This window comes from Rhinoderma darwinii, chromosome 10, assembly GCF_050947455.1.
Source record: "Rhinoderma darwinii isolate aRhiDar2 chromosome 10, aRhiDar2.hap1, whole genome shotgun sequence".
NCBI classification, from domain to species: Eukaryota; Metazoa; Chordata; class Amphibia; order Anura; family Rhinodermatidae; genus Rhinoderma; species Rhinoderma darwinii.
This window is the reverse complement of record NC_134696.1, coordinates 262,094-287,089: the sequence shown is the minus strand read 5'-3', so window position 1 is coordinate 287,089 and position 24,996 is coordinate 262,094. Positions and strand designations below refer to the sequence as shown.

The 24,996-nt window shown below is 46.9% G+C and overlaps 2 protein-coding genes across 2 annotated transcripts in view; one reads left to right on the top strand and one right to left on the bottom strand.

The window, feature by feature from the left end:
• The window catches only part of NTM (neurotrimin), a 652,265-nt gene extending 644,324 nt beyond the window's left edge, over positions 1 to 7,941 (top strand). Inside the window, exon 8 of the mRNA XM_075839099.1 lies at positions 7,446 to 7,941. Coding sequence (XP_075695214.1) covers positions 7,446 to 7,489 — 44 coding nt within the window. The 3' untranslated portion in view covers positions 7,490 to 7,941. The remainder of the gene's footprint in view (positions 1 to 7,445) is intronic.
• OPCML (opioid binding protein/cell adhesion molecule like) overlaps positions 1 to 24,996 on the bottom strand; it is a 110,177-nt gene that overhangs the window by 32,854 nt on the left and 52,327 nt on the right. The gene's annotated exons all lie outside the window — the stretch shown is intronic.

The following is a 24,996-nucleotide window of genomic DNA, read 5'->3' as shown; positions in this document are numbered from 1 at the left end:
GAGGCACCTATGGGGGCATTATACTGGGTGGAGGCAGCTATGGGGGCATTATACTGTGTGGAGGCAGCTATGGGGGCATTATACTGTGTGGAGGCAGCTATGGGGGCATTATACTGTGTGGAGGCAGCTATGGGGGCATTATACTGTGTGGAGGCAGCTATGGGGGCATTATACTGTGTGGAGGCAGCTATGGGGACATTATACTGTGTGGAGGCAGCTATGGGGACATTATACTGTGTGGAGGCAGCTATGGGGACATTATACTGTGTGGAGGCAGCTATGGGGACATTATACTGTGTGGAGGCAGCTATGGGGACATTATACTGTGTGGAGGCAGCTATGGGGACATTATACTGTGTGGAGGCAGCTATGGGGACATTATACTGTGTGGAGGCAGCTATGGGGACATTATACTGTTTGGGGGCAGCCATGGGGGCATTATACTGTGTGGGGGCAGCTATGGGGGCATTATACTGTGTGGCGGCAGCCATGGGGCATTATAGTGTGTGGAGGCACCTATGGGGGCATTATACTGTGTGGAGGCAGCTATGGGGACATTATACTGTGTGGGGGCAGCTATGGGACATTATACTGTGTGGGGGCAGCTATGGGGGTATTATACTGTGTGGGGGCAGTTATGGGGGCATTATACTGTGTGGAGGCAGCTATGGGGACATTATACGGTGTGGGGCAGCTATGGGGACATTATACTGTGTGGGGGCAGCTATGGGGACATTATACTGTGTGGAGGCAGCTATGGAGACATTATACTGTGTGGGGGCAGCTATGGGGACATTATACTGTGTGGGGGCAGCTATGGGGACATTATACTGTGTGGAGGCAGCTATGGGGACATTATACTGTGTGGGGCAGCTATGGGGACATTATACTGTGTGGGGGCAGCTATGGGACATTATACTGTGTGGAGGCAGCTATGGGACATTATACTGTGTGGAGGCAGCTATGGGACATTATACTGTGTGGAGGCAGCTATGGGACATTATACTGTGTGGAGGCAGCTATGGGGACATTATACGGTGTGGGGGCAGCTATGGGGACATTATACTGTGTGGGGGCAGCTATGGGGACATTATACTGTGTGGAGGCAGCTATGGGGACATTATACTGTGTGGGGGCAGCTATGGGGGCATTATACTGTGTGGCGGCAGCCATGGGGCATTATAGTGTGTGGAGGCACCTATGGGGGCATTATACTGTGTGGAGGCAGTTATGGGGGCATTATACTGTGTGGTGGCAGCTATGGGGGCATTATACTGTGTGGAGGCAGCTATGGGGACATTATACTGTGTGGAGGCAGCTATGGGGGCATTATACTGTGTGGTGGCAGCTATGGGGGCATTATACTGTGTGGAGGCAGCTATGGGGACATTATACTGTGTGGGGGCAGCTATGGGGCATTATACTGTGTGGGGGCAGCTATGGGGACATTATACTGTGTGGAGGCAGCTATGGGGACATTATACTGTGTGGAGGCAGTTATGGGGACATTATACTGTGTGGGGCAGCTATGGGGACATTATACTGTGTGGGGGCAGCTATGGGGGTATTATACTGTGTGGGGGAAGTTATGGGGGCATTATACTGTGTGGAGGCAGCTATGGGGACATTATACTGTGTGGAGGCAGCTATGGGGACATTATACTGTGTGGAGGCAGCTATGGGGACATTATACTGTGTGGAGGCAGCTATGGGGACATTATACTGTGTGGAGGCAGCTATGGGGACATTATACTGTGTGGAGGCAGTTATGGGGACATTATACTGTGTGGTGGCAGCTATGGGGGCATTATACTGTGTGGGGGCAGCTATGGGGACATTATACTGTGTGGGGGCAGCTATGGGGACATTATACTGTGTGGAGGCAGCTATGGGGACATTATACTGTGTGGGGCAGCTATGGGGACATTATACTGTGTGGAGGCAGCTATGGGGACATTATACTGTGTGGGGGCAGCTATGGGGGTATTATACTGTGTGGGGGCAGTTATGGGGGCATTATACTGTGTGGGGGCAGATATGGGGACATTATACTGTGGAGGCAGCTATGGGGACATTATACTGTGTGGGGGCAGCTATGGAGACATTATACTGTGTGGGGGCAGCTATGGGGACATTATACCGTGGGGGCATTAATGGGGCATTATACAGTGTGGGGGCATTATAGTGTGGGGGCAGCTATGGGGGCATTATACTGTGTGGGGGCAGCTATGGGGGCATTATACTGTGTGGTGGCAGCTATGGGGCATTATACTGTGTGGTGGCAGCTATGAGTGCATTATACTGTGTGGAGGCAGCCATGGGGGCATTATACTGTGTGGGGGCAGCTATGGGGGCATTATACTGTGTGGCGGCAGCCATGGGGCATTATAGTGTGTGGAGGCACCTATGGGGGCATTATACTGTGTGGAGGCAGCTATGGGGACATTATACTGTGTGGGGGCAGCTATGGGGGTATTATACTGTGTGGGGGCAGTTATGGGGGCATTATACTGTGTGGAGGCAGCTATGGGGACATTATACTGTGTGGAGGCAGCTATGGGGGCATTATACTGTGTGGGGGCAGCTATGGGGACATTATACTGTGTGGGGGCAGCTATGGGGACATTATACTGTGTGGGGGCAGCTATGGGACATTATACTGTGTGGGGGCAGCTATGGGGGTATTATACTGTGTGGGGGCAGTTATGGGGGCATTATACTGTGTGGAGGCAGCTATGGGACATTATACTGTGTGGAGGCAGCTATGGGACATTATACTGTGTGGAGGCAGCTATGGGACATTATACTGTGTGGAGGCAGCTATGGGACATTATACTGTGTGGAGGCAGCTATGGGACATTATACTGTGTGGAGGCAGCTATGGGACATTATACTGTGTGGAGGCAGCTATGGGACATTATACTGTGTGGAGGCAGCTATGGGACATTATACTGTGTGGGGGCAGCTATGGGGGCATTATACTGTGTGGGGGCAGTTATGGGGGCATTATACTGTGTGGGGGCAGCTATGGGGACATTATACTGTGTGGGGGCAGCTATGGGGACATTATACTGTGTGGAGGCAGCTATGGGGACATTATACGGTGTGGGGGAAGCTATGGAGACATTATACTGTGTGGGGGAGCTATGGGGAAATTATACTGTGTGGAGGCAGCTATGGGGACATTATACTGTGTGGGGGCAGCTATGGGGACATTATACCGTGGGGGCATTAATGGGGCATTATACAGTGTGGGGGCAGCTATGGGGACATTATACTGTGTGGGGGCAGCTATGGGAACATTATACTGTGTGTGGGAGGCAGCTATGGGGGCATTATACTGTGTGGTGGCAGCTATGGGGGCATTATACTGTGTGGTGGCAGCTATGGGGGCATTATACTGTGTGGGGGCAGCTATGGGGGCATTATACTGTGTGGGGGCAGCTATGGGGGCATTATACTGTGTGGTGGCAGCTATGGGACATTATACTGTGTGGAGGCACCTATGGGGGCATTATACTGGGTGGAGGCAGCTATGGGGGCATTATACTGTGTGGAGGCAGCTATGGGGGCATTATACTGTGTGGAGGCAGCTATGGGGCATTATACTGTGTGGAGGCAGCTATGGGGACATTATACTGTGTGGAGGCAGCTATGGGGGCATTATACTGTGTGGAGGCAGCTATGGGGACATTATACTGTGTGGAGGCAGCTATGGGGACATTATACTGTGTGGAGGCAGCTATGGGGACATTATACTGTGTGGAGGCAGCTATGGGGACATTATACTGTGTGGAGGCAGCTATGGGGACATTATACTGTGTGGAGGCAGCTATGGGGACATTATACTGTGTGGAGGCAGCTATGGGGACATTATACTGTGTGGAGGCAGCTATGGGGACATTATACTGTTTGGGGGCAGCCATGGGGGCATTATACTGTGTGGGGGCAGCTATGGGGGCATTATACTGTGTGGCGGCAGCCATGGGGCATTATAGTGTGTGGAGGCACCTATGGGGGCATTATACTGTGTGGAGGCAGCTATGGGGACATTATACTGTGTGGGGGCAGCTATGGGACATTATACTGTGTGGGGGCAGCTATGGGGGTATTATACTGTGTGGGGGCAGTTATGGGGGCATTATACTGTGTGGAGGCAGCTATGGGGACATTATACGGTGTGGGGCAGCTATGGGGACATTATACTGTGTGGGGGCAGCTATGGGGACATTATACTGTGTGGAGGCAGCTATGGAGACATTATACTGTGTGGGGGCAGCTATGGGGACATTATACTGTGTGGGGGCAGCTATGGGGACATTATACTGTGTGGAGGCAGCTATGGGGACATTATACTGTGTGGGGCAGCTATGGGGACATTATACTGTGTGGGGGCAGCTATGGGACATTATACTGTGTGGAGGCAGCTATGGGACATTATACTGTGTGGAGGCAGCTATGGGACATTATACTGTGTGGAGGCAGCTATGGGACATTATACTGTGTGGAGGCAGCTATGGGGACATTATACGGTGTGGGGGCAGCTATGGGGACATTATACTGTGTGGGGGCAGCTATGGGGACATTATACTGTGTGGAGGCAGCTATGGGGACATTATACTGTGTGGGGGCAGCTATGGGGGCATTATACTGTGTGGCGGCAGCCATGGGGCATTATAGTGTGTGGAGGCACCTATGGGGGCATTATACTGTGTGGAGGCAGCTATGGGGACATTATACTGTGTGGGGGCAGCTATGGGACATTATACTGTGTGGGGGCAGCTATGGGGGTATTATACTGTGTGGGGGCAGTTATGGGGGCATTATACTGTGTGGAGGCAGCTATGGGGACATTATACGGTGTGGGGCAGCTATGGGGACATTATACTGTGTGGAGGCAGCTATGGGGACATTATACTGTGTGGAGGCAGCTATGGGGACATTATACTGTGTGGAGGCAGCTATGGGGGCATTATACTGTGTGGGGAGCACTATGGGGGCATTATACTGTGTGGAGGCAGCTATGGGGGCATTATACTGTGTGGAGGCAGCTATGGGGACATTATACTGTGTGGAGGCAGCTATGAGGGCATTATACTGTGTGGGGAGCACTATGGGGGCATTATACTGTGTGGGGGCAGTATCAGGGGGTATATCATATACTGTAGTATACAGCAGGCTCAGGGAATACATATTAATTCAATGGCGTAACATGCAAATACGGGGCGTGGTGTAAATAAATCGTTCAATAAATCGTAATCGAGGTTACATCTTCAATTAATCAGGATTTTGGTCATAATTGCCCGGCCCTGCCCAAATTTCTTTTATATTCCCCACAGGTATCGGCACTCCACGCTGTCAAACACTTTAATGTAATATTGTTGTTCGGAAACGGCCGTCCCCTTAAGATCGCTGTGACCACTGGTCCAGCTTCTGGGCGGTGCTGGTTTCAGTTGTTGAGCCTATCCTGCTTCTCCGTCTTTCTTCCTATCAGGTGTAAGAGGGGAATATTTAACCCCTTCCCGTCGTACACCATTTTAATTTTCGTTTTTTCCTCCCCACCTTCCGAAAGCCATATCGTCTTTATTTTTCTGTCGATAGTCCTATGAGGGCGTGATTTTTGCGGGGCGACTTGTAGTTTTTCGTAGCACCATTTATTTTGCCGTATAATGTACTAGGAAACGGGGAAAAAATTATTTGTGGGGTAGAAAATGAAAAGAACAGCGATTCCTCCGTGGTTTTTTTGCACTTTGTTTTTACGGAATTCACTGTGCGATTAAAACAACGTTACCTTTATTCTGCGGGTGAATTCGATACCAAATATATGGAGTTATTTCTATATTTTACAAGTAAAAACCTAAGTGTAAAAAAGAAAATTCCGAGAGCCACAACTTTTTTTATTTTTCCCTCGATTACGCGGTCTGCGGGCTTATTTTTTGCGGGATAAACTGTAGTTTTTAATGATACCATTTTGGGGTACATGCGACGGTTTGATCACTTTTTATTCCATTTTTTGTGGGAGATCAGGTGACCAAAAAATAGAGATTCTGGCGTTTACATTTTTGCTTTTTTTTACAACGACCACCGTGCGGGTTAAAAAACAATATATTGTAATAGTTCAGAGTTTTACGGACGCGGCGATACCAATTATGTTTTAATATTTTAAATTTTTTACATTAAAAAAACAACTTTATTTTTACTATATATATTTTATTCTTTATTAGTCCCCCGAGGAGACTTCAACCAGCGATCGTTGGATCAGTTGCTCTATATCCCGTGTCTATCACTAACGTATTGCAGTAGATCGTCTGCCAGAGCCAGCGCTTGATAGGAGCAGAAAGATGGGGGACCTTCATTAGGCCTCCAGGCTGCCATAGCAACCATCGCCACCCTGTGATTGCATTGTGGGGGGCGCGAGGGCTCCTCCTCCTCCTCCTCTTAGAACAGACATATAAATGCATCATAGATTAAGAATATTCAGAATTATAAAGGGTCTCATTGACTTGTTCTCTTGTGTGGTCAGACCGGACAGCGGCTCCATGACGGGCGCTGTGACCACCACTCTAGAAGGCGGCCGGGAATTTACATTGATTTGACTCCGGTTTCGTGGATTCTTGAGTTATCCCCAGGATATTAACCATTTGCATTCCATGCCAGTATTAGGACGTGTATTACTTGGTTAATGATGGTGGCCCCTGCACATTTCATGAGGATTGTGTGAGCCCCCACCCTACAGATAGTCCCGTGTAGCTCCAGGTAGTGATGGGGCCCGGTCAGCCGTGCACGTTCCAGACCTGATTATCCTGCGCTCCTTCTCCTAATACATGAAAATAGCCCCCGACACCCCCATCTGCTGTGTAGAAGGAGGATTAGAAGGAAGGAAGAGGCGTCCGGGAGCCGGGAGCTTCTTACCAGGTCATAACGCGGCAAATCATCCCTCACATTCACAGACGCCGTTTCCAAAGCCATTTCTAAGTGAACACAGATCTCAATCAGGATCCAATCTCATGCAATGTGCTCATCCCACACCTGAGCCCCGAGCAGCCGAATACAGGGAAGACGGGACGCGTCCCAGGGGGCTGCATAACAGGCCGGTCTGATACCATCATGGGTCAGGGCTCCCACCCAATCCTGCACCTCTTCATCCAAACCAGTAACGCGCCCCCCCCCCCCCAGATCTCCCTGACCAATTATATCCCCCAGAGATATCATCAGGTCTCACAAAGTCCCATCTCACACGGATGTCTGAGCCCTTTACATAGATATCACTGGTGACAATGGGGGGCGCACAGCCTGCGGAGAGCCGGTGTGAGGGGGGTGAGGCAACATGCTGGAATATTATACTGAACTTACGCTTCTCTCTGTGGGGGCAGGAAATAAGGGGGGGCTACATGTAACTTAAAATGACTGAATGTTCCTTCATTAATAACTTTCCTTCTCTATAGAATCACAGCCAAAGTCATGGACGTGGGGGCCAGATCCTCCATAGAAACCCCCGCTACCCAGGATCCACCTACTACTTCATGTCATCAATCATGGCGGATGTAGTGATGTCACCATTCTGCACTAAACAGAAGCGTGCGTCCTAGAGAGCGGCTGCGCGGGGCAACAGGCGGAATCTGCGCACATTCTGGACTTTATCTTCACTAAAACACGTAAAAAGGTTATTAGCAACTATAGAATCAATTATCATCAGGAAAACCGTCCCCACATGAAATACGACCATGTGACCGAAGTCTGAGCCTTATTTCCCAGTCCTCCTGCAGGGACCGTGGTTATGACACCTCCTCCATAAGAGACATAGGAAGAACAGACCTGATGACATCACGTCCCCCGTCCTTGTCAGGAGCAGCGCTGGTTTTATCACATGTGGAGCCTCCTCCACCCAAACAGAAAAGTTATCAAGACCGAACCCCAAGTAAATAAAAACGAATATATCTATCTGAGACCCCAAGAGAAACGCACGCCCCTGGTCAATAGTGCAGAGAGGAGGGGAAAATACAAGAAAACGGGGCAAATCATCCACATAAACGACAAACGTCCCACAGATCAAGCTGAAGAAGAGTCAAATCACGACGATCACGATGACGATCACATCCAACAATCAGGATTTTATCTAAAAAAGTAGTGATAGAAATAAGACCCCCCCCCCCCCCGGACCCCACAGAGCCTGAAATGATGGTGTAAGTGACCCTGAAAACCACAGCCGAGGACTAAGACAGAACAGACCCAGATATCAACCAACATCATTATTATGTAGAGACCCCCCCATAATAAGCCTCAGTGCCCCCTGATTGCAAGCCACACATTATCATTGTAAGGCCAGGATCACACATACACTCCACAGTGGTACACACACACAGTATCACTATAAACAGAAGATACCCAGGTTATACCAGCACGCTCCATATCACTATATACAGGAAGATGGATAACTTATACCAGCTGTACATATATAATTATATACAGAAGATACCCGGGTTATACCAGCATGCTCCATATCACTATATACAAGAAGATGTATAACTTATACCAGCTGTACATATATAATTATATACAGAAGATACCCAGGTTATACCAGCATGACCCATATCACTATATACAAGAAGATGTATAACTTATACTAGCTGTACATATATAATTATATACAGAAGATACCCAGGTTATACCAGCCGTACATATATAATTATATACAGAAGATACCCAGGTTATACCAGCATGCTCCATATCACTATATACAAGAAGATATATAACTTATACCAGCTGTACATATATAATTATATACAGAGGATACCCAGGTTATACCAGCATGCTCCATATCACTATATACAAGAAGATGTATAACTTATACCAGCTGTACATATATAATTATATAGAGAAGATACCCAGGTTATACCAGCATGCTCCATATCACTATATACAAGAAGGAGTATAACTTATACCAGCTGTACATATATAATTATATACAGAAGATACCCAGGTTATACCAGCATGCTCCATATCACTATATACAAGAAGATGTATAACTTATACCAGCTGTACATATATAATTATATACAGAAGATACCCACGTTATACCAGCATGCTCCATATCACTATATACAAGAAGATATATAACTTATACCAGCTGTACATATATAATTATATACAGAAGATACCCACGTTATACCAGCATGCTCCATATCACTATATACAAGAAGATGTATAACTTATACCAGCTGTACATATATAATTATATACAGAAGATACCCAGGTTATACCAGCATGCTCCATATCACTATATACAGGAAGATGTATAACTTATACCAGCTGTACATATATAATTATATACAGGAGATACCCAGGTTATACCAGCATGTTCCATATCACTATATACAAGAAGATGTATAACTTATACCAGCTGTACATATATAATTATATACAGGAGATACCCAGGTTATACCAGCGTGCTCCATATCACTATATACAAGAAGATGTATAACTCATACCAGCTGTACATATATAATTATATACAGAAGATACCCAGGTTATACCAGCATGCTCCATATCACTATATACAAGAAGATGTGTAACTTATACCAGCTGTACATATATAATTATATACAGAAATATACCCAGGTTATACCAGCATGCTCCATATCACTATATACAAGAAGATGTATAACTTATACCAGCTGTACATATATAATTATATACAGAAGATACCCAGGTTATACCAGCATGCTCCATATCACTATATACAAGAAGATGTATAACTTATACCAGCTGTACATATATAATGATATACAGAAGATACCCAGGTTATACCAGCATGCTCCATATCACTACATAGAAGATGTATAACTTATACCAGCTGTACATATATAATTATATACAGAAGATACCAAGGTTATACCAGCATGCTCCATATCACTATATACAAGAAGATGTATAACTTATAGCAGCTGTACATATATAATTATATACAGAAGATACCCAGGTTATACCAGCATGCTCCATATCACTATATACAGGAAGATGTATAACTTATACCAGCTGTACATATATAATTATATACAGAAGATACCAAGGTTATACCAGCATGCTCCATATCACTATATACAAGAAGATGTATAACTTATACCAGCTGTACATATATAATTATATACAGAAGATACCCGGGTTATACCAGCATGCTCCATATCACTATATACAAGAAGATGTATAACTTATACCAGCTGTACATATATAATTATATATAGAAGATACCCAGGTTATACCAGCACGCTCCATATCACTATATACAAGAAGATGTATAACTTATACCAGCTGTACATATATAATTATATACAGGAGATACCCAGGTTATACCAGCATGCTCCATATCACTATATACAAGAAGATGTATAACTTATACCAGCTGTACATATATACAGGAGTTACCCAGGTTATACCAGCATGCTCCATATCACTATATACAAGAAGATGTATAACTTATACCAGCTGTACATATATAATTATATACAGAAGATACCCAGGTTATACCAGCATGCTCCATATCACTATATACAGGAAGATGTATAACTTATACCAGCTGTACATATATAATTATATACAGGAGATACCCAGGTTATACCAGCATGTTCCATATCACTATATACAAGAAGATGTATAACTTATACCAGCTGTACATATATAATTATATACAGGAGATACCCAGGTTATACCAGCGTGCTCCATATCACTATATACAAGAAGATGTATAACTCATACCAGCTGTACATATATAATTATATACAGAAGATACCCAGGTTATACCAGCATGCTCCATATCACTATATACAAGAAGATGTGTAACTTATACCAGCTGTACATATATAATTATATACAGAAATATACCCAGGTTATACCAGCATGCTCCATATCACTATATACAAGAAGATGTATAACTTATACCAGCTGTACATATATAATTATATACAGAAGATACCCAGGTTATACCAGCATGCTCCATATCACTATATACAAGAAGATGTATAACTTATACCAGCTGTACATATATAATGATATACAGAAGATACCCAGGTTATACCAGCATGCTCCATATCACTACATAGAAGATGTATAACTTATACCAGCTGTACATATATAATTATATACAGAAGATACCAAGGTTATACCAGCATGCTCCATATCACTATATACAAGAAGATGTATAACTTATAGCAGCTGTACATATATAATTATATACAGAAGATACCCAGGTTATACCAGCATGCTCCATATCACTATATACAGGAAGATGTATAACTTATACCAGCTGTACATATATAATTATATACAGAAGATACCAAGGTTATACCAGCATGCTCCATATCACTATATACAAGAAGATGTATAACTTATACCAGCTGTACATATATAATGATATACAGAAGATACCCAGGTTATACCAGCATGCTCCATATCACTATATACAAGAAGATGTATAACTTATACCAGCTGTACATGTATAATTATATACAGAAGATACCCAGGTTATACCAGCATGCTCCATATCACTATATACAAGAAGATGTATAACTTATACCAGCCGTACATATATAATTATATACAGAAGATACCCAGGTTATACCAGCATGCTCCATATCACTATATACAAGAAGATGTATAACTTATACCAGCTGTACATATATAATTATATACAGAAGATACCCAGGTTATACCACTATACACTGAACAAAAGTATTGTAATTCGCCTCCGCAGCGTTTTACCCTTCATCCCGCTTTGCGCTTGTGGGAATGTAATAATACGCACACACCCCCATTACGACACCGCACGCATCTCCCTCTTCCGGAAGTCGGGTTCATGCCACGGAGTTCTCAAATCTCACAATGTGATGAACTTTAGTGATGGTTTTATGCGGTTTAAAAGGGAACCGATGCAGACGGGAGAGTGATGAAGTCCCAGCAGCCGGCAGCAGCACATTCATGTCCTTGTGGTGGGGCGGTTACGTGGACGGTTACGTGGACTAAATAACGCCACTATAAGGTCTTGACATAATTGGTTTCAAGAGACAGGAGGTGAATGTCACAGCCTGGACTGCGACCCCTGAATAGATGATCCGTCCGTGAGAAGAGACTGCCGGTAGTTAGGCCTCGTGCACACTTCCATCACCGTTTTATTGGCAGTTTTTGATGCATCCGTGTGTTCGTTTCCGTGTGGCTTCCATTTTTCCGTTTAAAAAACGGAAGGTAAAACGTCATTTGAACTTGTCATACGTTCCAGGAAACCCCCATAGAAAGGTTATAGGAAGTTTTTGGGGCTGTTTTCTGCAGCTTTCAGAGCATAGAGAGCAGTGTGAGATGACTCTGATGACTCTGCTCGGCTTGCTTTGGCTTTTTGGGATTCTTGGAGTGCAATGTGTGCATTTACTTGCTTATTTTGTGACGCTGGGCACTAGTTCCCGGCTGCTATCTGTGCGTCAAAAGCTCCTTGGCAAGTTCCTCCCACGCGGCGTCCTTTTTATAACGGTCGTGGTCGCATTCTGCCCGCGTATCCCCCAGTTCTGGGTGATCATGCACCAATGCTAGGAGTCTCTCCACATCCGTCCTCAGGAATGACTGTACTGTAGACTGGGAGTCTGTGAACTTTGGCTCACCCAGCCGTTGCTATGGCAACGGATCCGTCAAAAATGGACGGCACAAGGAAGCCTTCCGTGTGCCATCCATTTTTTGGACTGACCCATTGACTTCTATGGGCCACACGGTCACTGACCAAAGTAGGACTCTACTACTGACGGAATAACGGATCCGTTTAAATAACAGAAGTGTGCATGTGGCCACTGAAATGAACGTGTCAGGGAGCGATCACTGCCAAAAACAGATCTCACCCTGAAGGAAATGAAGCCTTATGTGCTGCGTGTATTTGGACAACGGTGTCCGCGTGGGAGGCTCCAAAATCACTTTATCAAGATGAAAACCTGCCAGACATATGCCAAATGGGCACTGAGGAAACGACGGCGCCACAGAAACCGAGCAAAACAGTGTATATTTGTATGCGTTGCTTTGTTAACATCTTACAGAGCCCAAACCTGATGTGAATAGACACGGATTGTGGGGATGTTAAATAGTGGGTTTCATTATAATCGCATTTCACACTGGTGCACCAAGGAGCAATCTCCCCCAATGTGTCATTGACCACATTCTCCGTGCACCCAACCCAAGCGCCAACACGAGATGAGTAATACTGGCACACAACAGGTTAATGAATGGAGCAGGATAACGGATTGTCCACATTCTAGACTCAGGAGAGCTCTGCTATTTATCTGCGGGAAGAAGGATTTCTAAAGCAGGCCTGTTGTATTAATTATCTGCAGTGCAGCTGGATGGCGGGATAAAGTCACAGCGCAGGAAGGACACGGCCAATTATTGCTGAACTTCATCGAAATGGAGAAAAAACAAAATCATCAGCCAAGCGCCCCCCCCACCCCCCCCAATGGGGAGAAGTAATAAAGGGTGGAGGAAGAAAGTAGCCAAGAAACACCCAGAGAGGAAAAAATGTGTCTGATTTAATGATCTCTGAATGCGCTTTACACGGGAAATCTCACGTTATCACCCGGATCCCTCCTACCTCCATACGGTATCCTACAAGCGACGCGATCACCCGGAAATCCCTCCTACCTCCATACAGTATCCTACAAGCGACGCAATCCCCCGGATCGCTCCTACCTCCATACGGTATACTACAAGCGACGCGATCACCCGGATCCCACCTACCTCCATACGGTATCCTACAAGCGACGCAATCACCCGGATCCCTCCCACCTCCATACGGTATCCTACAAACGACGCAATCACCCAGACCCCTCCTACCTCCATACGGTATCCTACAAGCGACGCAATCGCCCGGCTCCCACCCACCTCCATACGGTATCCTACAAGCGAAGCAATCCCCCGGCTCCCACCCACCTCCATACGGTATCCTACAAGCGACGCCATCACCCGGATCCCTCCTATCTCCATACGGTATCCTACAAGCGGCGCAATCCCCGGATCCCTCCCACATCCATGCAGTATCCTACAAGCGACGCAATCCCCCGGCTCCCTCCCACCTCCATACGGTATCCTACAAGCTACGCGATCCCCCGGATCCCTCCTACCTCCATACAATATCCTACAAGCGACGCCATCACCCGGATCCCTCCTATCTCCATACGGTATCCTACAAGCGGCGCAATCCCCGGATCCCTCCCACATCCATGCAGTATCCTACAAGCGACGCAATCCCCCGGCTCCCTCCCACCTCCATACGGTATCCTACAAGCTACGCGATCCCCCGGATCCCTCCTACCTCCATACAGTACCCTACAAGCGGTATCCGGTATCCTATATCCTAGCGGTATCCTATAAGCGACGCGATCCACCGGATACCTCCATACGGTATCCTACAAGCGTCGTGATCCCCCGGATCCCTCCTACCTCCATACAGTATCCTACAAGCGACGCAATCCCCCGGATCCCTCCTACCTCCATACAGTATCCTACAAGCGACGCGATCCCTCCTACCTCCATGCGGTATCCTACAAGCGACGGAATCACCCGGATCCCTCCTACCTCCATAAGGTATCCTACAAGCGACGCAATCACCCGGATCCCTCAAGCGACGGAATCACCCGGATCCCTCCTACCTCTATACAGTATCCTACAAGCGACGCAATCACCCGGATCCCTTCTACCTCCATACGGTATCCTACAAGCGACGCGATCCCCCGGATCCCTCCTACCTCCATACGGTATCCTACAAGCGATGTAACCACCCAGATCCTTCCTACCTCCATACAGTATTCTATAACGGATGCTTCACCTGGACTCGGATGATCGGTAGAAATCTTTTACCACAAATTGTGGAGTCCTGTAGAACTAAGTGACCTAAAGCATGAAAGGGGCTAATATCCGGCCTGCCTCGGAGTCATCTTCAGACTTTCATCCAGTGAGAAGTGGAGATTAGTTTGACTTGTCCCCTCGCTCTGGCCCACGCCGGCCTGATTTACTTCTACTGTCTTACTGAGCGCTCAGCATATCCGTGCAATTAACCTCTTCCACAGACATGAACAGGGCTGCACATCCATCTCTCCCATGTCACCACAGGAAACATTACATTATAGGACTGAGGAGGCGGACGCTTAACCCCTTGTTTCCTGCACGAGTCCGGTGACCACGATAGACCATGAAAAGGAAGAAAACGTCGAAACTCATTGTCACTTGCCTTAATCCCCGAGAATGTGCGACGGCAGAAGACAAGACGTCATTATATTGCATGAGCGTCCGGATACAGCAACAAGGCACCACGAGAGTGACCTTCAGTTATAAGTGCTGCAGATTTGGGTAGTAGAGGCTGCAGGTGAGGTGGTCAGCGGAGGGTTAGGGAACAGGTCTGGGCTCATGTCCATTACCATAAGGCCTCAAACAAGCCGTGATACAGACACGTCGCCACTACTCTTACCTCTCCAGAGCTCAGGCTGTGGTAGTCGCTGGGTGCAGACAAAGCGACGCTGCTACAACTACAAATGACTAATTCTGGAAAGAGAACATTTCCATCTATGTCACAGATCAGTGGAATCATAGACGGCCGAGCCTCAGCCAGATATATGGGGCATGAGCACGCGGAGAGGGGCCCATTCACAAGGGGGCTGCAGCGACCACGTGTCTTGAGGGAAACAAGACCAACCTGGCTGATTTGTGGCGATGAGTCGGCCGGGGGTCACAAACAAAATAAAACGGAACAAGATCGGTCCAAGCAAAATGACACATTAAGCTACAGATAAGGACACCCCAGCATTCATCCGCATGTAACAGAGGAGGTCCAGGGCACCCCCGCTCTAGAGATCAGGCTCTGCATGTTCTGTCAGCACAGATCAATATCTTGGAGCAGAAGACGGACATTGAGGAGATAATAAATGATCCATCGGCTTTTCTTACATATCCAGTGTGTTCAGTTTTCTGCAGAGATTGAAATGGAAGTTTTAAGAAAAATACGAATCTGGCAGCGTTCTTTATCCTCTATCCATCCACAGAAACCTGGTCAGGAAAATGTCCAATCTCCTGCTGATGAGGGAGCTGCAGAGATTAAGGTACCATTACTGCTGAAATACTCTGCTCGCTCAACAGCTGCCGTCACGTCCAGGACAGAAGATCCAGCGTACAGCTCTGGAGCAGCAGCAGAATCCGGGCTTCGTCCAGGTCTTATTATCTGAAGATTTCATGAGCATTAGAAGCTTTGTGCGTGTTTTACCGGGAACACGGAGTAATCATTTAACCTCCTCACTGCTGGGAGCCGGATGCCGGGCCCTGGGTAATATAGAGAAGAACCAGAAAGGAGCAGCCAAACTCTAAAGAACAGCTTCTCTATATACTTTCACGTGCGCAGGAGAGCGGACCGCAGAGGAGCAGCCGATCATTTCAGTGTTGGGGACTTGTGACCCCCATATGTCCTGACGTGGGGAAATACGGGAACGTCCAACTTCCAGGAGAATTCGACCACATGTACTGCAATGAAGAAGCTTTCCAGACAATTCTTATAATTACCTTCTGTGGGATATATGGAAGCCCGCAGTGGACATTAGTGCGAACATTTCCCAGCCACAATGGAGATTAAGATCAACGCGATTGACTGCCAGTGCCGTGCGCCCAGCTATAAACTTCCGCTACATTGGAGGCTCCCACTAACACTTCTCATACACGTTACATAGAAGAGGAGAGAATTGACAGAAGTCTCGTCAGGAGGTCAGTGAGGCCACATCCAAAGCACTAAATCTTCATAAACCTCCGGTAGATATAAAGAAAAAATACAAGAGATTACTGTGTAGAGGTATACGTTTAAATTACTAAGATGTAATTATTCTGCCTGTATAAACGTTTAAAATGATTGTTTATTAACAAAATTATTAAAATTGGTAGGGCACAGAGTGCCAAAAGATCCAGGTACAGGCGTTGGCAGCCAGATCAAGAGCGCAGACTGAGATGTATGTGACAAAAAGATAGATAATCAGCAAGCACCCATTCATGGATGCCTGATTATATCACAGGTGAAATGATCACAAAAAACTAACTCAGAGTGCTTGGCAAATATTAATGAGATCTGATTGCCACAGATTAGTTAACAGGCACACTCCCAACGCGTTTCTGCACCTTGTAGGGGAGCGTCCTCAGGGGTACGAGTTGCCTGAATTAATTAACGTATAGTTGCCTGTCAGCTGATAGTCAGCTGTTCGTTTTAGTGTAACGGCGCATATGAGACATCTGATAGTGGTCTGACGCGCGCCGTGGAAACTCGGAAGTTTTATTCACCCAAGCCCCACCCATAGGGGCGTTGCGTAGTATCGGGCCGTCCAGTGAAGGAATAAGGCGTGTGAGAACACACGCCCCTACAGAGGGCGGTTCCATAGTAACCACGCAGCCTATGAAAGAGATGCATAAAGCATCAGTGGTAACAAGGGGGAGCTAAAGGTGGCCAACACATACAGCGCCGATATCAACGCTGGAATAAGCGCTATGTGTACAAAACAGGGAATCTGGTGAGCAAAACAAAGCACAACGGCCCACAAAGTAGTATATCAATAATCAGGATCGGACAAACTATGGATCATCAGATCCAATGTAGGTAAACAGTACATGAGAGAACGCTGAAAACGGTACAGGAACGAGCTCATAAACAATCCCATTACATATCAATGAAAGATACATGCAAAAATACAGTAATAGGGCAAGGCAAATTATAAGAACGGAAGGTAAGATATAGACTCATTGAGGCCCAGTGGCTTGATGGTTTGCATCCTGAAAATCCACTGGGCCTCCTTCTGTAGAACACGTCTATCCCAATTACCTCCTCTGGCAGGAATACTGACATGTTCTATACCTTGGAACTTAATAGAAGAGGGGTCTCCCTTATGATGGTCCCATACATGTCGAGAAATAGAGGTGTCAGCTTTATTCTGAATATCACAAATATGGTCCCGAATCCTGCGTCTGAACTCCCTTATTGTCTTACCGACATACTGCATGCCACATTGGCACGTAATCAGGTACACCACCCCCTTGGTGAGGCAGTTGATAAACGACCTATTGGAAAACGTGACTCCTGTCACAGTACTTTTGAATATTTTGCTTTTCCAAACAGAGCTACATGCTTTACATCTACCACACTGGAATGACCCAGTGACATTAGTCGAAAGCCAAGTGGTGACAGCAGGTGTCTTCAGATGGCTGTGCACCAATCTGTCCTTAAGATTACGTCCCCTCCGGAAAGTGATCTGAGGACGGTCCCCAACTAAACCACCTACGTCCGGGTCTGCTTTAAGGATGTCCCAATATGAGGTAAGAATATTTCTAACCTCAGCGTGCGCAACATCGTAGGTACCAATTATCCTCATAACATTGTCCTTCTCTGGAGATACTTTAGGGTTCAATAGGGACTCCCTGTTTGATGTAATAGCATGTTGGTATGCCGATTTCAAAACACCACTGGGATACCCTTTGTGCTCAAATCTTTTTCTCAGACCATTGGCCGACATTTGAAAGTCTGACAGTGTGGTACAGTTCCGCCTCGCTCTAATATATTGGCCCTTTGGGATGCCCATCTTCAGGGGTTTAGGGTGACAACTATCCCATCTGAGAAGGCTATTGGTGGCCGTGCTTTTCCTAAAGATTTGTGTCTGGATATGTCCCTGGTTAGTCTTCTCTATTTGGATGTCAAGGAATGTGATATGATTATCCTTGATTTCAGAGGTGAAATAAAGACCCAGGTCATTGATGTTCAGAATAGAAACAAATTCCCCAAATTCTGCTGTTGTCCCAGACCACAGTATCAAAATGTCATCAATGAATCTTAACCATAACACAATGGAAGAGACATATTTCTCCATTCTGTCACAAAACACGAATTCTCTCTCCCACCAGCCCAGATAGAGATTGGCATAGGTAGGAGCACATGGGCTACCCATGGCAACTCCTCTGAGCTGGTGAAAGAACTTATGTTCAAAGATGAAGAAGTTGTGCTCCAACACAAAACGCAACAGGATGAGCACAAACTGATTATGCACACCAAAATGAGCCCCTCTCTCATTGAGGAAGTATTCAACAGCACCACATCCCAAGGAGTGGGGGATGGAGCTATAAAGGGCCTCTACATCAAGACTTGCCAAATAGACATTGGATTCAACTTTGATCCCTTCAAGCTTCCTGAGGACCTCCATTGTGTCACGCACATAGGACGGAAGTGCCGTCACGAAGGGCCTCAAAATCCTATCCAAATAGATGCTAGCGTTCTGAGACACACTATCAATCCCAGAAACAATGGGTCTTCCTTTTAATGGACTAAGACCCTTGTGAATCTTGGGAAGACTGTAGAAAGTGGCTATCTGAGGACATTGTCCCACAATAAATGACAACTCTCGAGCATCAATGATCTTCGCTTGTTTAGCCTCCCCCACAATCTCTTTAAGTTCAGCCATGTATTTTGCAGTAGGATTGGCACTCAGGATGCTATAGCAGAGTCTGTCCTTCAGGATGTTATGACACATGGTGACATACTGCGCACGGTCCATCACAACAACATTACCCCCCTTGTCCGAGGGTTTAATTATGATCCCCGTGTCACTCTCCAGTGCCTTGAGTGCAAGTGTTTCATCCCGTGACAAATTAAAATGTGGATGTTGATCTGCCCCTAGTTTCTGCAGTTGATTTGTAACAACCGTGAGAAACACATCCAGCAGAGTGTTGTCATTGATTGGGGGATTGGTGGTTGAGGGAGCCCTCAGATCAGTGAAGGGGCCCTCACCCACTCCCCGTTGCCCCTCATCCAATAATTCCTGCAATACCCTGACATTTGCAAGATCTTCCTCCTGAATGCCAAGTTCAGCACATTGTCTTCTATCATGTGTACAAAAGAACTTCCTCCACTTCAATTTCCTAATAAATAAATTAAGGTCCTTCACCCAGGAAAAGAGATCAAAACGATTAGTGGGAATAAATGATAGACCCTTTTTCAGAACGACAGTCTCATAGTACGATAAGGTTCTCCCAGACACATTGATAATTTGCATTTCCTCATCAACACAAGGAGCACCCAGCGTTAGTTGTCCCTGGGGTCCCTGTGTAGGTAGTCGAGGATGGGGTGGCTCTTGCCTAAAAAACCTTCCCTAGTGGTGGCTCTTCCCCTAGTTCTCCCTCTTGGGGTACCCCGAGAAAATGCTTTACCCTGGGTCCTATTATTCCGAGCTGTCCTAAGAGGATATCTCTGAGTGTCCGTATCTGATAGATCTGGTTCAGAGGAGGATAACTCAGTCTCTACCTCCTGATACCCCAGTTGTTTCAGGCCAAACTCAAAAACTCTGCCCTCCTTGAAATCAGTTGTGTCACGAACGTATTGGAAATGCTTGCGTTCCTTAATATGTGCGGTGAATTTTTCTACAGTTTGTTGAAGAGTAGTTTCTCTTCTTTCAAATTCAGCAGTGCCAGAGAACTTCTGGGCAAGCTCAATACCGTCCCTCAATTCCTTGGAGCTACGTGAGAGCAGATTTTTTTCCTCTTCCAATAGAATACCCATAAATCTGAGAGACGAATCAATCGATTCTTTCTCCCATCTCTTGAGTAAATCCACTGAACGGGATAGACGTGTTCTACAGAAGGAGGCCCAGTGGATTTTCAGGATGCAAACCATCAAGCCACTGGGCCTCAATGAGTCTATATCTTACCTTCCGTTCTTATAATTTGCCTTGCCCTATTACTGTATTTTTGCATGTATCTTTCATTGATATGTAATGGGATTGTTTATGAGCTCGTTCCTGTACCGTTTTCAGCGTTCTCTCATGTACTGTTTACCTACATTGGATCTGATGATCCATAGTTTGTCCGATCCTGATTATTGATATACTACTTTGTGGGCCGTTGTGCTTTGTTTTGCTCACCAGATTCCCTGTTTTGTACACATAGCGCTTATTCCAGCGTTAATATCGGCGCTGTATGTGTTGGCCACCTTTAGCTCCCCCTTGTTACCACTGATGCTTTATGCATCTCTTTCATAGGCTGCGTGGTTACTATGGAACCGCCCTCTGTAGGGGCGTGTGTTCTCACACGCCTTATTCCTTCACTGGACGGCCCGATACTACGCAACGCCCCTATGGGTGGGGCTTGGGTGAATAAAACTTCCGAGTTTCCACGGCGCGCGTCAGACCACTATCAGATGTCTCATATGCGCCGTTACACTAAAACGAACAGCTGAATATCAGCTGACAGGCAACTATACGTTAATTAATTCAGGCAACTCGTACCCCTGAGGACGCTCCCCTACAAGGTGCAGAAACGCGTTGGGAGTGTGCCTGTTAACTAATCTGTGGCAATCAGATCTCATTAATATTTGCCAAGCACTCTGAGTTAGTTTTTTGTGATCATTTCACCTGTGATATAATCAGGCATCCATGAATGGGTGCTTGCTGATTATCTATCTTTTTGTCACATACATCTCAGTCTGCGCTCTTGATCTGGCTGCCAACGCCTGTACCTGGATCTTTTGGCACTCTGTGCCCTACCAATTTTAATAATTCCGGTAGATATAAGTGGCAGATGTCGATCACGGATCTAGTTTCAGGAGAGGGCACCTCCCATCATGCGGGGCAATGCTCTACAATGTACCCGGGTAAACCTCAAGGTCAAGATGAATTCATGGACAATATTCCTGACGGAAGAAAAGTGGCCACTGATTCCCCCAACCAAAAGGTTCATTCTACTGCAATCACTCGTCTCCGGTCACGTCATCTATAATCCAAAAACTGGTGAAAAAGAAACACCCAAGAAAGGTTCCTACAGAGATGAACAAGGGCCCCCCCCCCTTATGTTACAGCTCGGTAAAATCACAACTGGGACCCCCACCTCAGCTGTTGACTGATCTCTGAGGCCCCCGGGGTCTCAGGACGCTTGTTTGCAGCAGTCACTCATCCCCTGGGCTTGTTGCTGACATTCCCATCTTGTCTGTTCTCTAGTCTTTTGTGTCCCCAGCTGAGCCAGTGACTCATCTCACTGTTCTGTGTGAATCTCCGAGGGGCCGGGAAAAGAGGAATCCAGGAAAGCAAGAGACTGATCAGGACAGGAACAGAGAGAGAGACGATCCGAGCGCCTACGACAGGCAGCGGAGACAATATTAATAGAGAACGGTGCAGATAATAAAAGCGTGAGAGACGCAGACAACAATGAGCGACAGGAACACGGCGTAATTAAAACCTACAAAGGAGGAAGAAAGAACTCGGTATAAATGGGAATTCAGCCAAGGAAATAAAGCCGAGGACGAGGGGCCCGGGTAACAGCACGAAGCCCTGTATACTCACTTCTATAGACATATATACAGGTGTACACACACAACGCTCCGCTCCTGGGTTATATACTGGCGGGGGAGGGGCACCATGATCCTTGTAGATGAGGAATAAAAAATAAAAAAAATCTTCTGCTTCCAAGACTGGATTTCCGGGAGATCTTACAAACGTGTGAAACGATGGACTACAAATTCTAAACATAGAAGAGAAATGTCTAAAATGACACATGAAGGTGGGACGACGAGGACGGGTTTACTGACCACATAACTGTCACCGCCATTACCGTCCACGCTCGCTGACATCACGCCACTTCTATGCCAGGGTCCGTGTAGAGTAGAGAGGCAACGTCCGCAGATGATGAATCACGTCACAAAGGAATATCGGGGTAAAACATCGATCTGAGGGTCAAGAGTCTGGGCCACATTGATCAGACTGAACGACGCGCTCTGCTTGGCTGCGAGACGGAATCTTCCGACCAATGGGGAGAGGCCCAGCAGAAGTAGACGAAGGTGGGGGTCCGCAGCGGCCGCGATGTCTTGCTGCCTGATCCCGCGTGGCAATATACCGCAAATCACATACAATAAATACATTGTGGATTTCAAGCGATTTAGGGGAAGATCCTGATATCTAAAGTTCTAAAAAAATGGAAATTGAATGGGGAGCGCATAATGGGGCCTGTCATTTTAATTTAACCCTAGGGGGAAAAGAAGCATTTTGGCAATTATAACATCCAAGTTTCTTAGATTTTTGCAAATATCGCAGTCGAATAAAATCAGACATAGATGAGATTTCCTGTGACCGCGCATGACATCACACTGCAATCTGACACCATTACATTAGTAGGATAAATGCGCCCGTTTCACTGCCGTGGCCGCACTGGCAGCATCGCTAGTCATCAGAACGTAGCGGCTTGTTTTCACCTGTGACACCTACAAAGCAACGGAGACTAAAACCCGTATAGAGACGACCCGACGCTCCGGCTACGACACGGTGTCACCATCTCCCTCCTCCAGAATAGACTTCAGATATAGTGTGTACACCTGCTGTAAGGCGCTGGACGATACCGGGTGATGCAGGGCGAGAGGTGACGGAAGGCACTGGACGATACCAGGTGATGCAGGGCGAGAGGTGACGGAAGGCGCTGGACGATACCGGGTGATGCAGGGCGAGAGGTGACGGAAGGCGCTGGACGATACCGGGTGATGCAGGGCGAGAGGTGACGGAAGGCGCTGGACGATACCGGGTGATGCAGGGCGAGAGGTGACGGAAGGCGCTGGACGATACCGGGTGATGCAGGGCGAGAGGTGACGGAAGGCGCTGGACAATACCAGGTGATGCAGGGCGAGAGGTGACGGAAGGCGCTGGACGATACCGGGTGATGCAGGGCGAGAGGTGACGGAAGGCGCTGGACGATACCGGGTGATGCAGGGCGAGAGGTGACGGAAGGCGCTGGACAATACCAGGTGATGCAGGGCGAGAGGTGACGGAGGGCGCTGGACGATACCGGGTGATGCAGGGCGAGAGGTGACGGAAGGCGCTGGACGATACCGGGTGATGCAGGGCGAGAGGTGACGGAAGGCGCTGGACGATACCAGGTGATGCAGGGCGAGAGGTGACGGAAGGCGCTGAACGATACCGGGTGATGCAGGGCGAGAGGTGACGGAAGCCGCACGCTCCATAGTAAAGCACAGAACGCCGATCAGCAAAACGGCGTCAGTGATATAGAAAACGTAGCAGAATCTGGCGACTTGGTGGTCAGAGGAAATGCTCTGCAGGTTTATTTTATGGAGAAAATGTGCGATTGCGGAGTTAGTGAGAAAGCAATAACAGGGTGTGATGCTCTGCAGTCATATTTCAGCATAAATACCGTAATACTCTGCAGATTTAGCGATTCATGGAAACACGTGTATAAAGGGCAGGCCGCAATGCTCTGCAGTAAAATCAAGTATCAGGGCAGCGACGTTCTGCAGATCTACCTGCAGGTCTCCAGTAATTCCGGTTTTTCAATCTGCTCCTTGACTGAGCGTGAAATTCTCACAAAATGAAAAAGAAAAAAAAAAGAAAAGCAATTTTGACTCCTGTTATTTCCAGAATCGGAACTAAAGCAGAAATCAGGAACACAGAACGTCTCCCGGCGGAACACGAGGACCACGAATGTATAGAAACCTGCGCCGTCCCTCCCAGGAGCCCAACGCACAACACACGAGAAGTTAGAAAATAGATAATGAAAGTTCCTGTAATGTCACGTCCCAGGCAGCGAATCCGTTACAGAATCACCACGGGGAGCGCGACATTCCACCGCTGCCCGAAAATAACTCATCTACCTATTGAGGGGGCGTCCAGCCAGATGCTGACCCCCCCCCCCCCATATGGGGAGGACATTACTATCCTTGACCTGATATACAGCATAGAAGCAGTGAGATGTGCAGCGTCCATCCCCCAGGCCCACAGTGTGCAATGCTCTGCAGAGGAGATGAGTGAAAGGGTCTTGGAGCAAAGGGCCCACACTGGGAAGGTCACACTCCAGTCCTAGACCTACAATGGTGAAGCTGAGGCGATGTCCCGGCCGCCCCTGGCAAACGAATGTGAACAGTAGCAGAGCGGCAGATACTACAAGCCTATTAAGAAGGAGATACATGAGCGGAGAGACCAC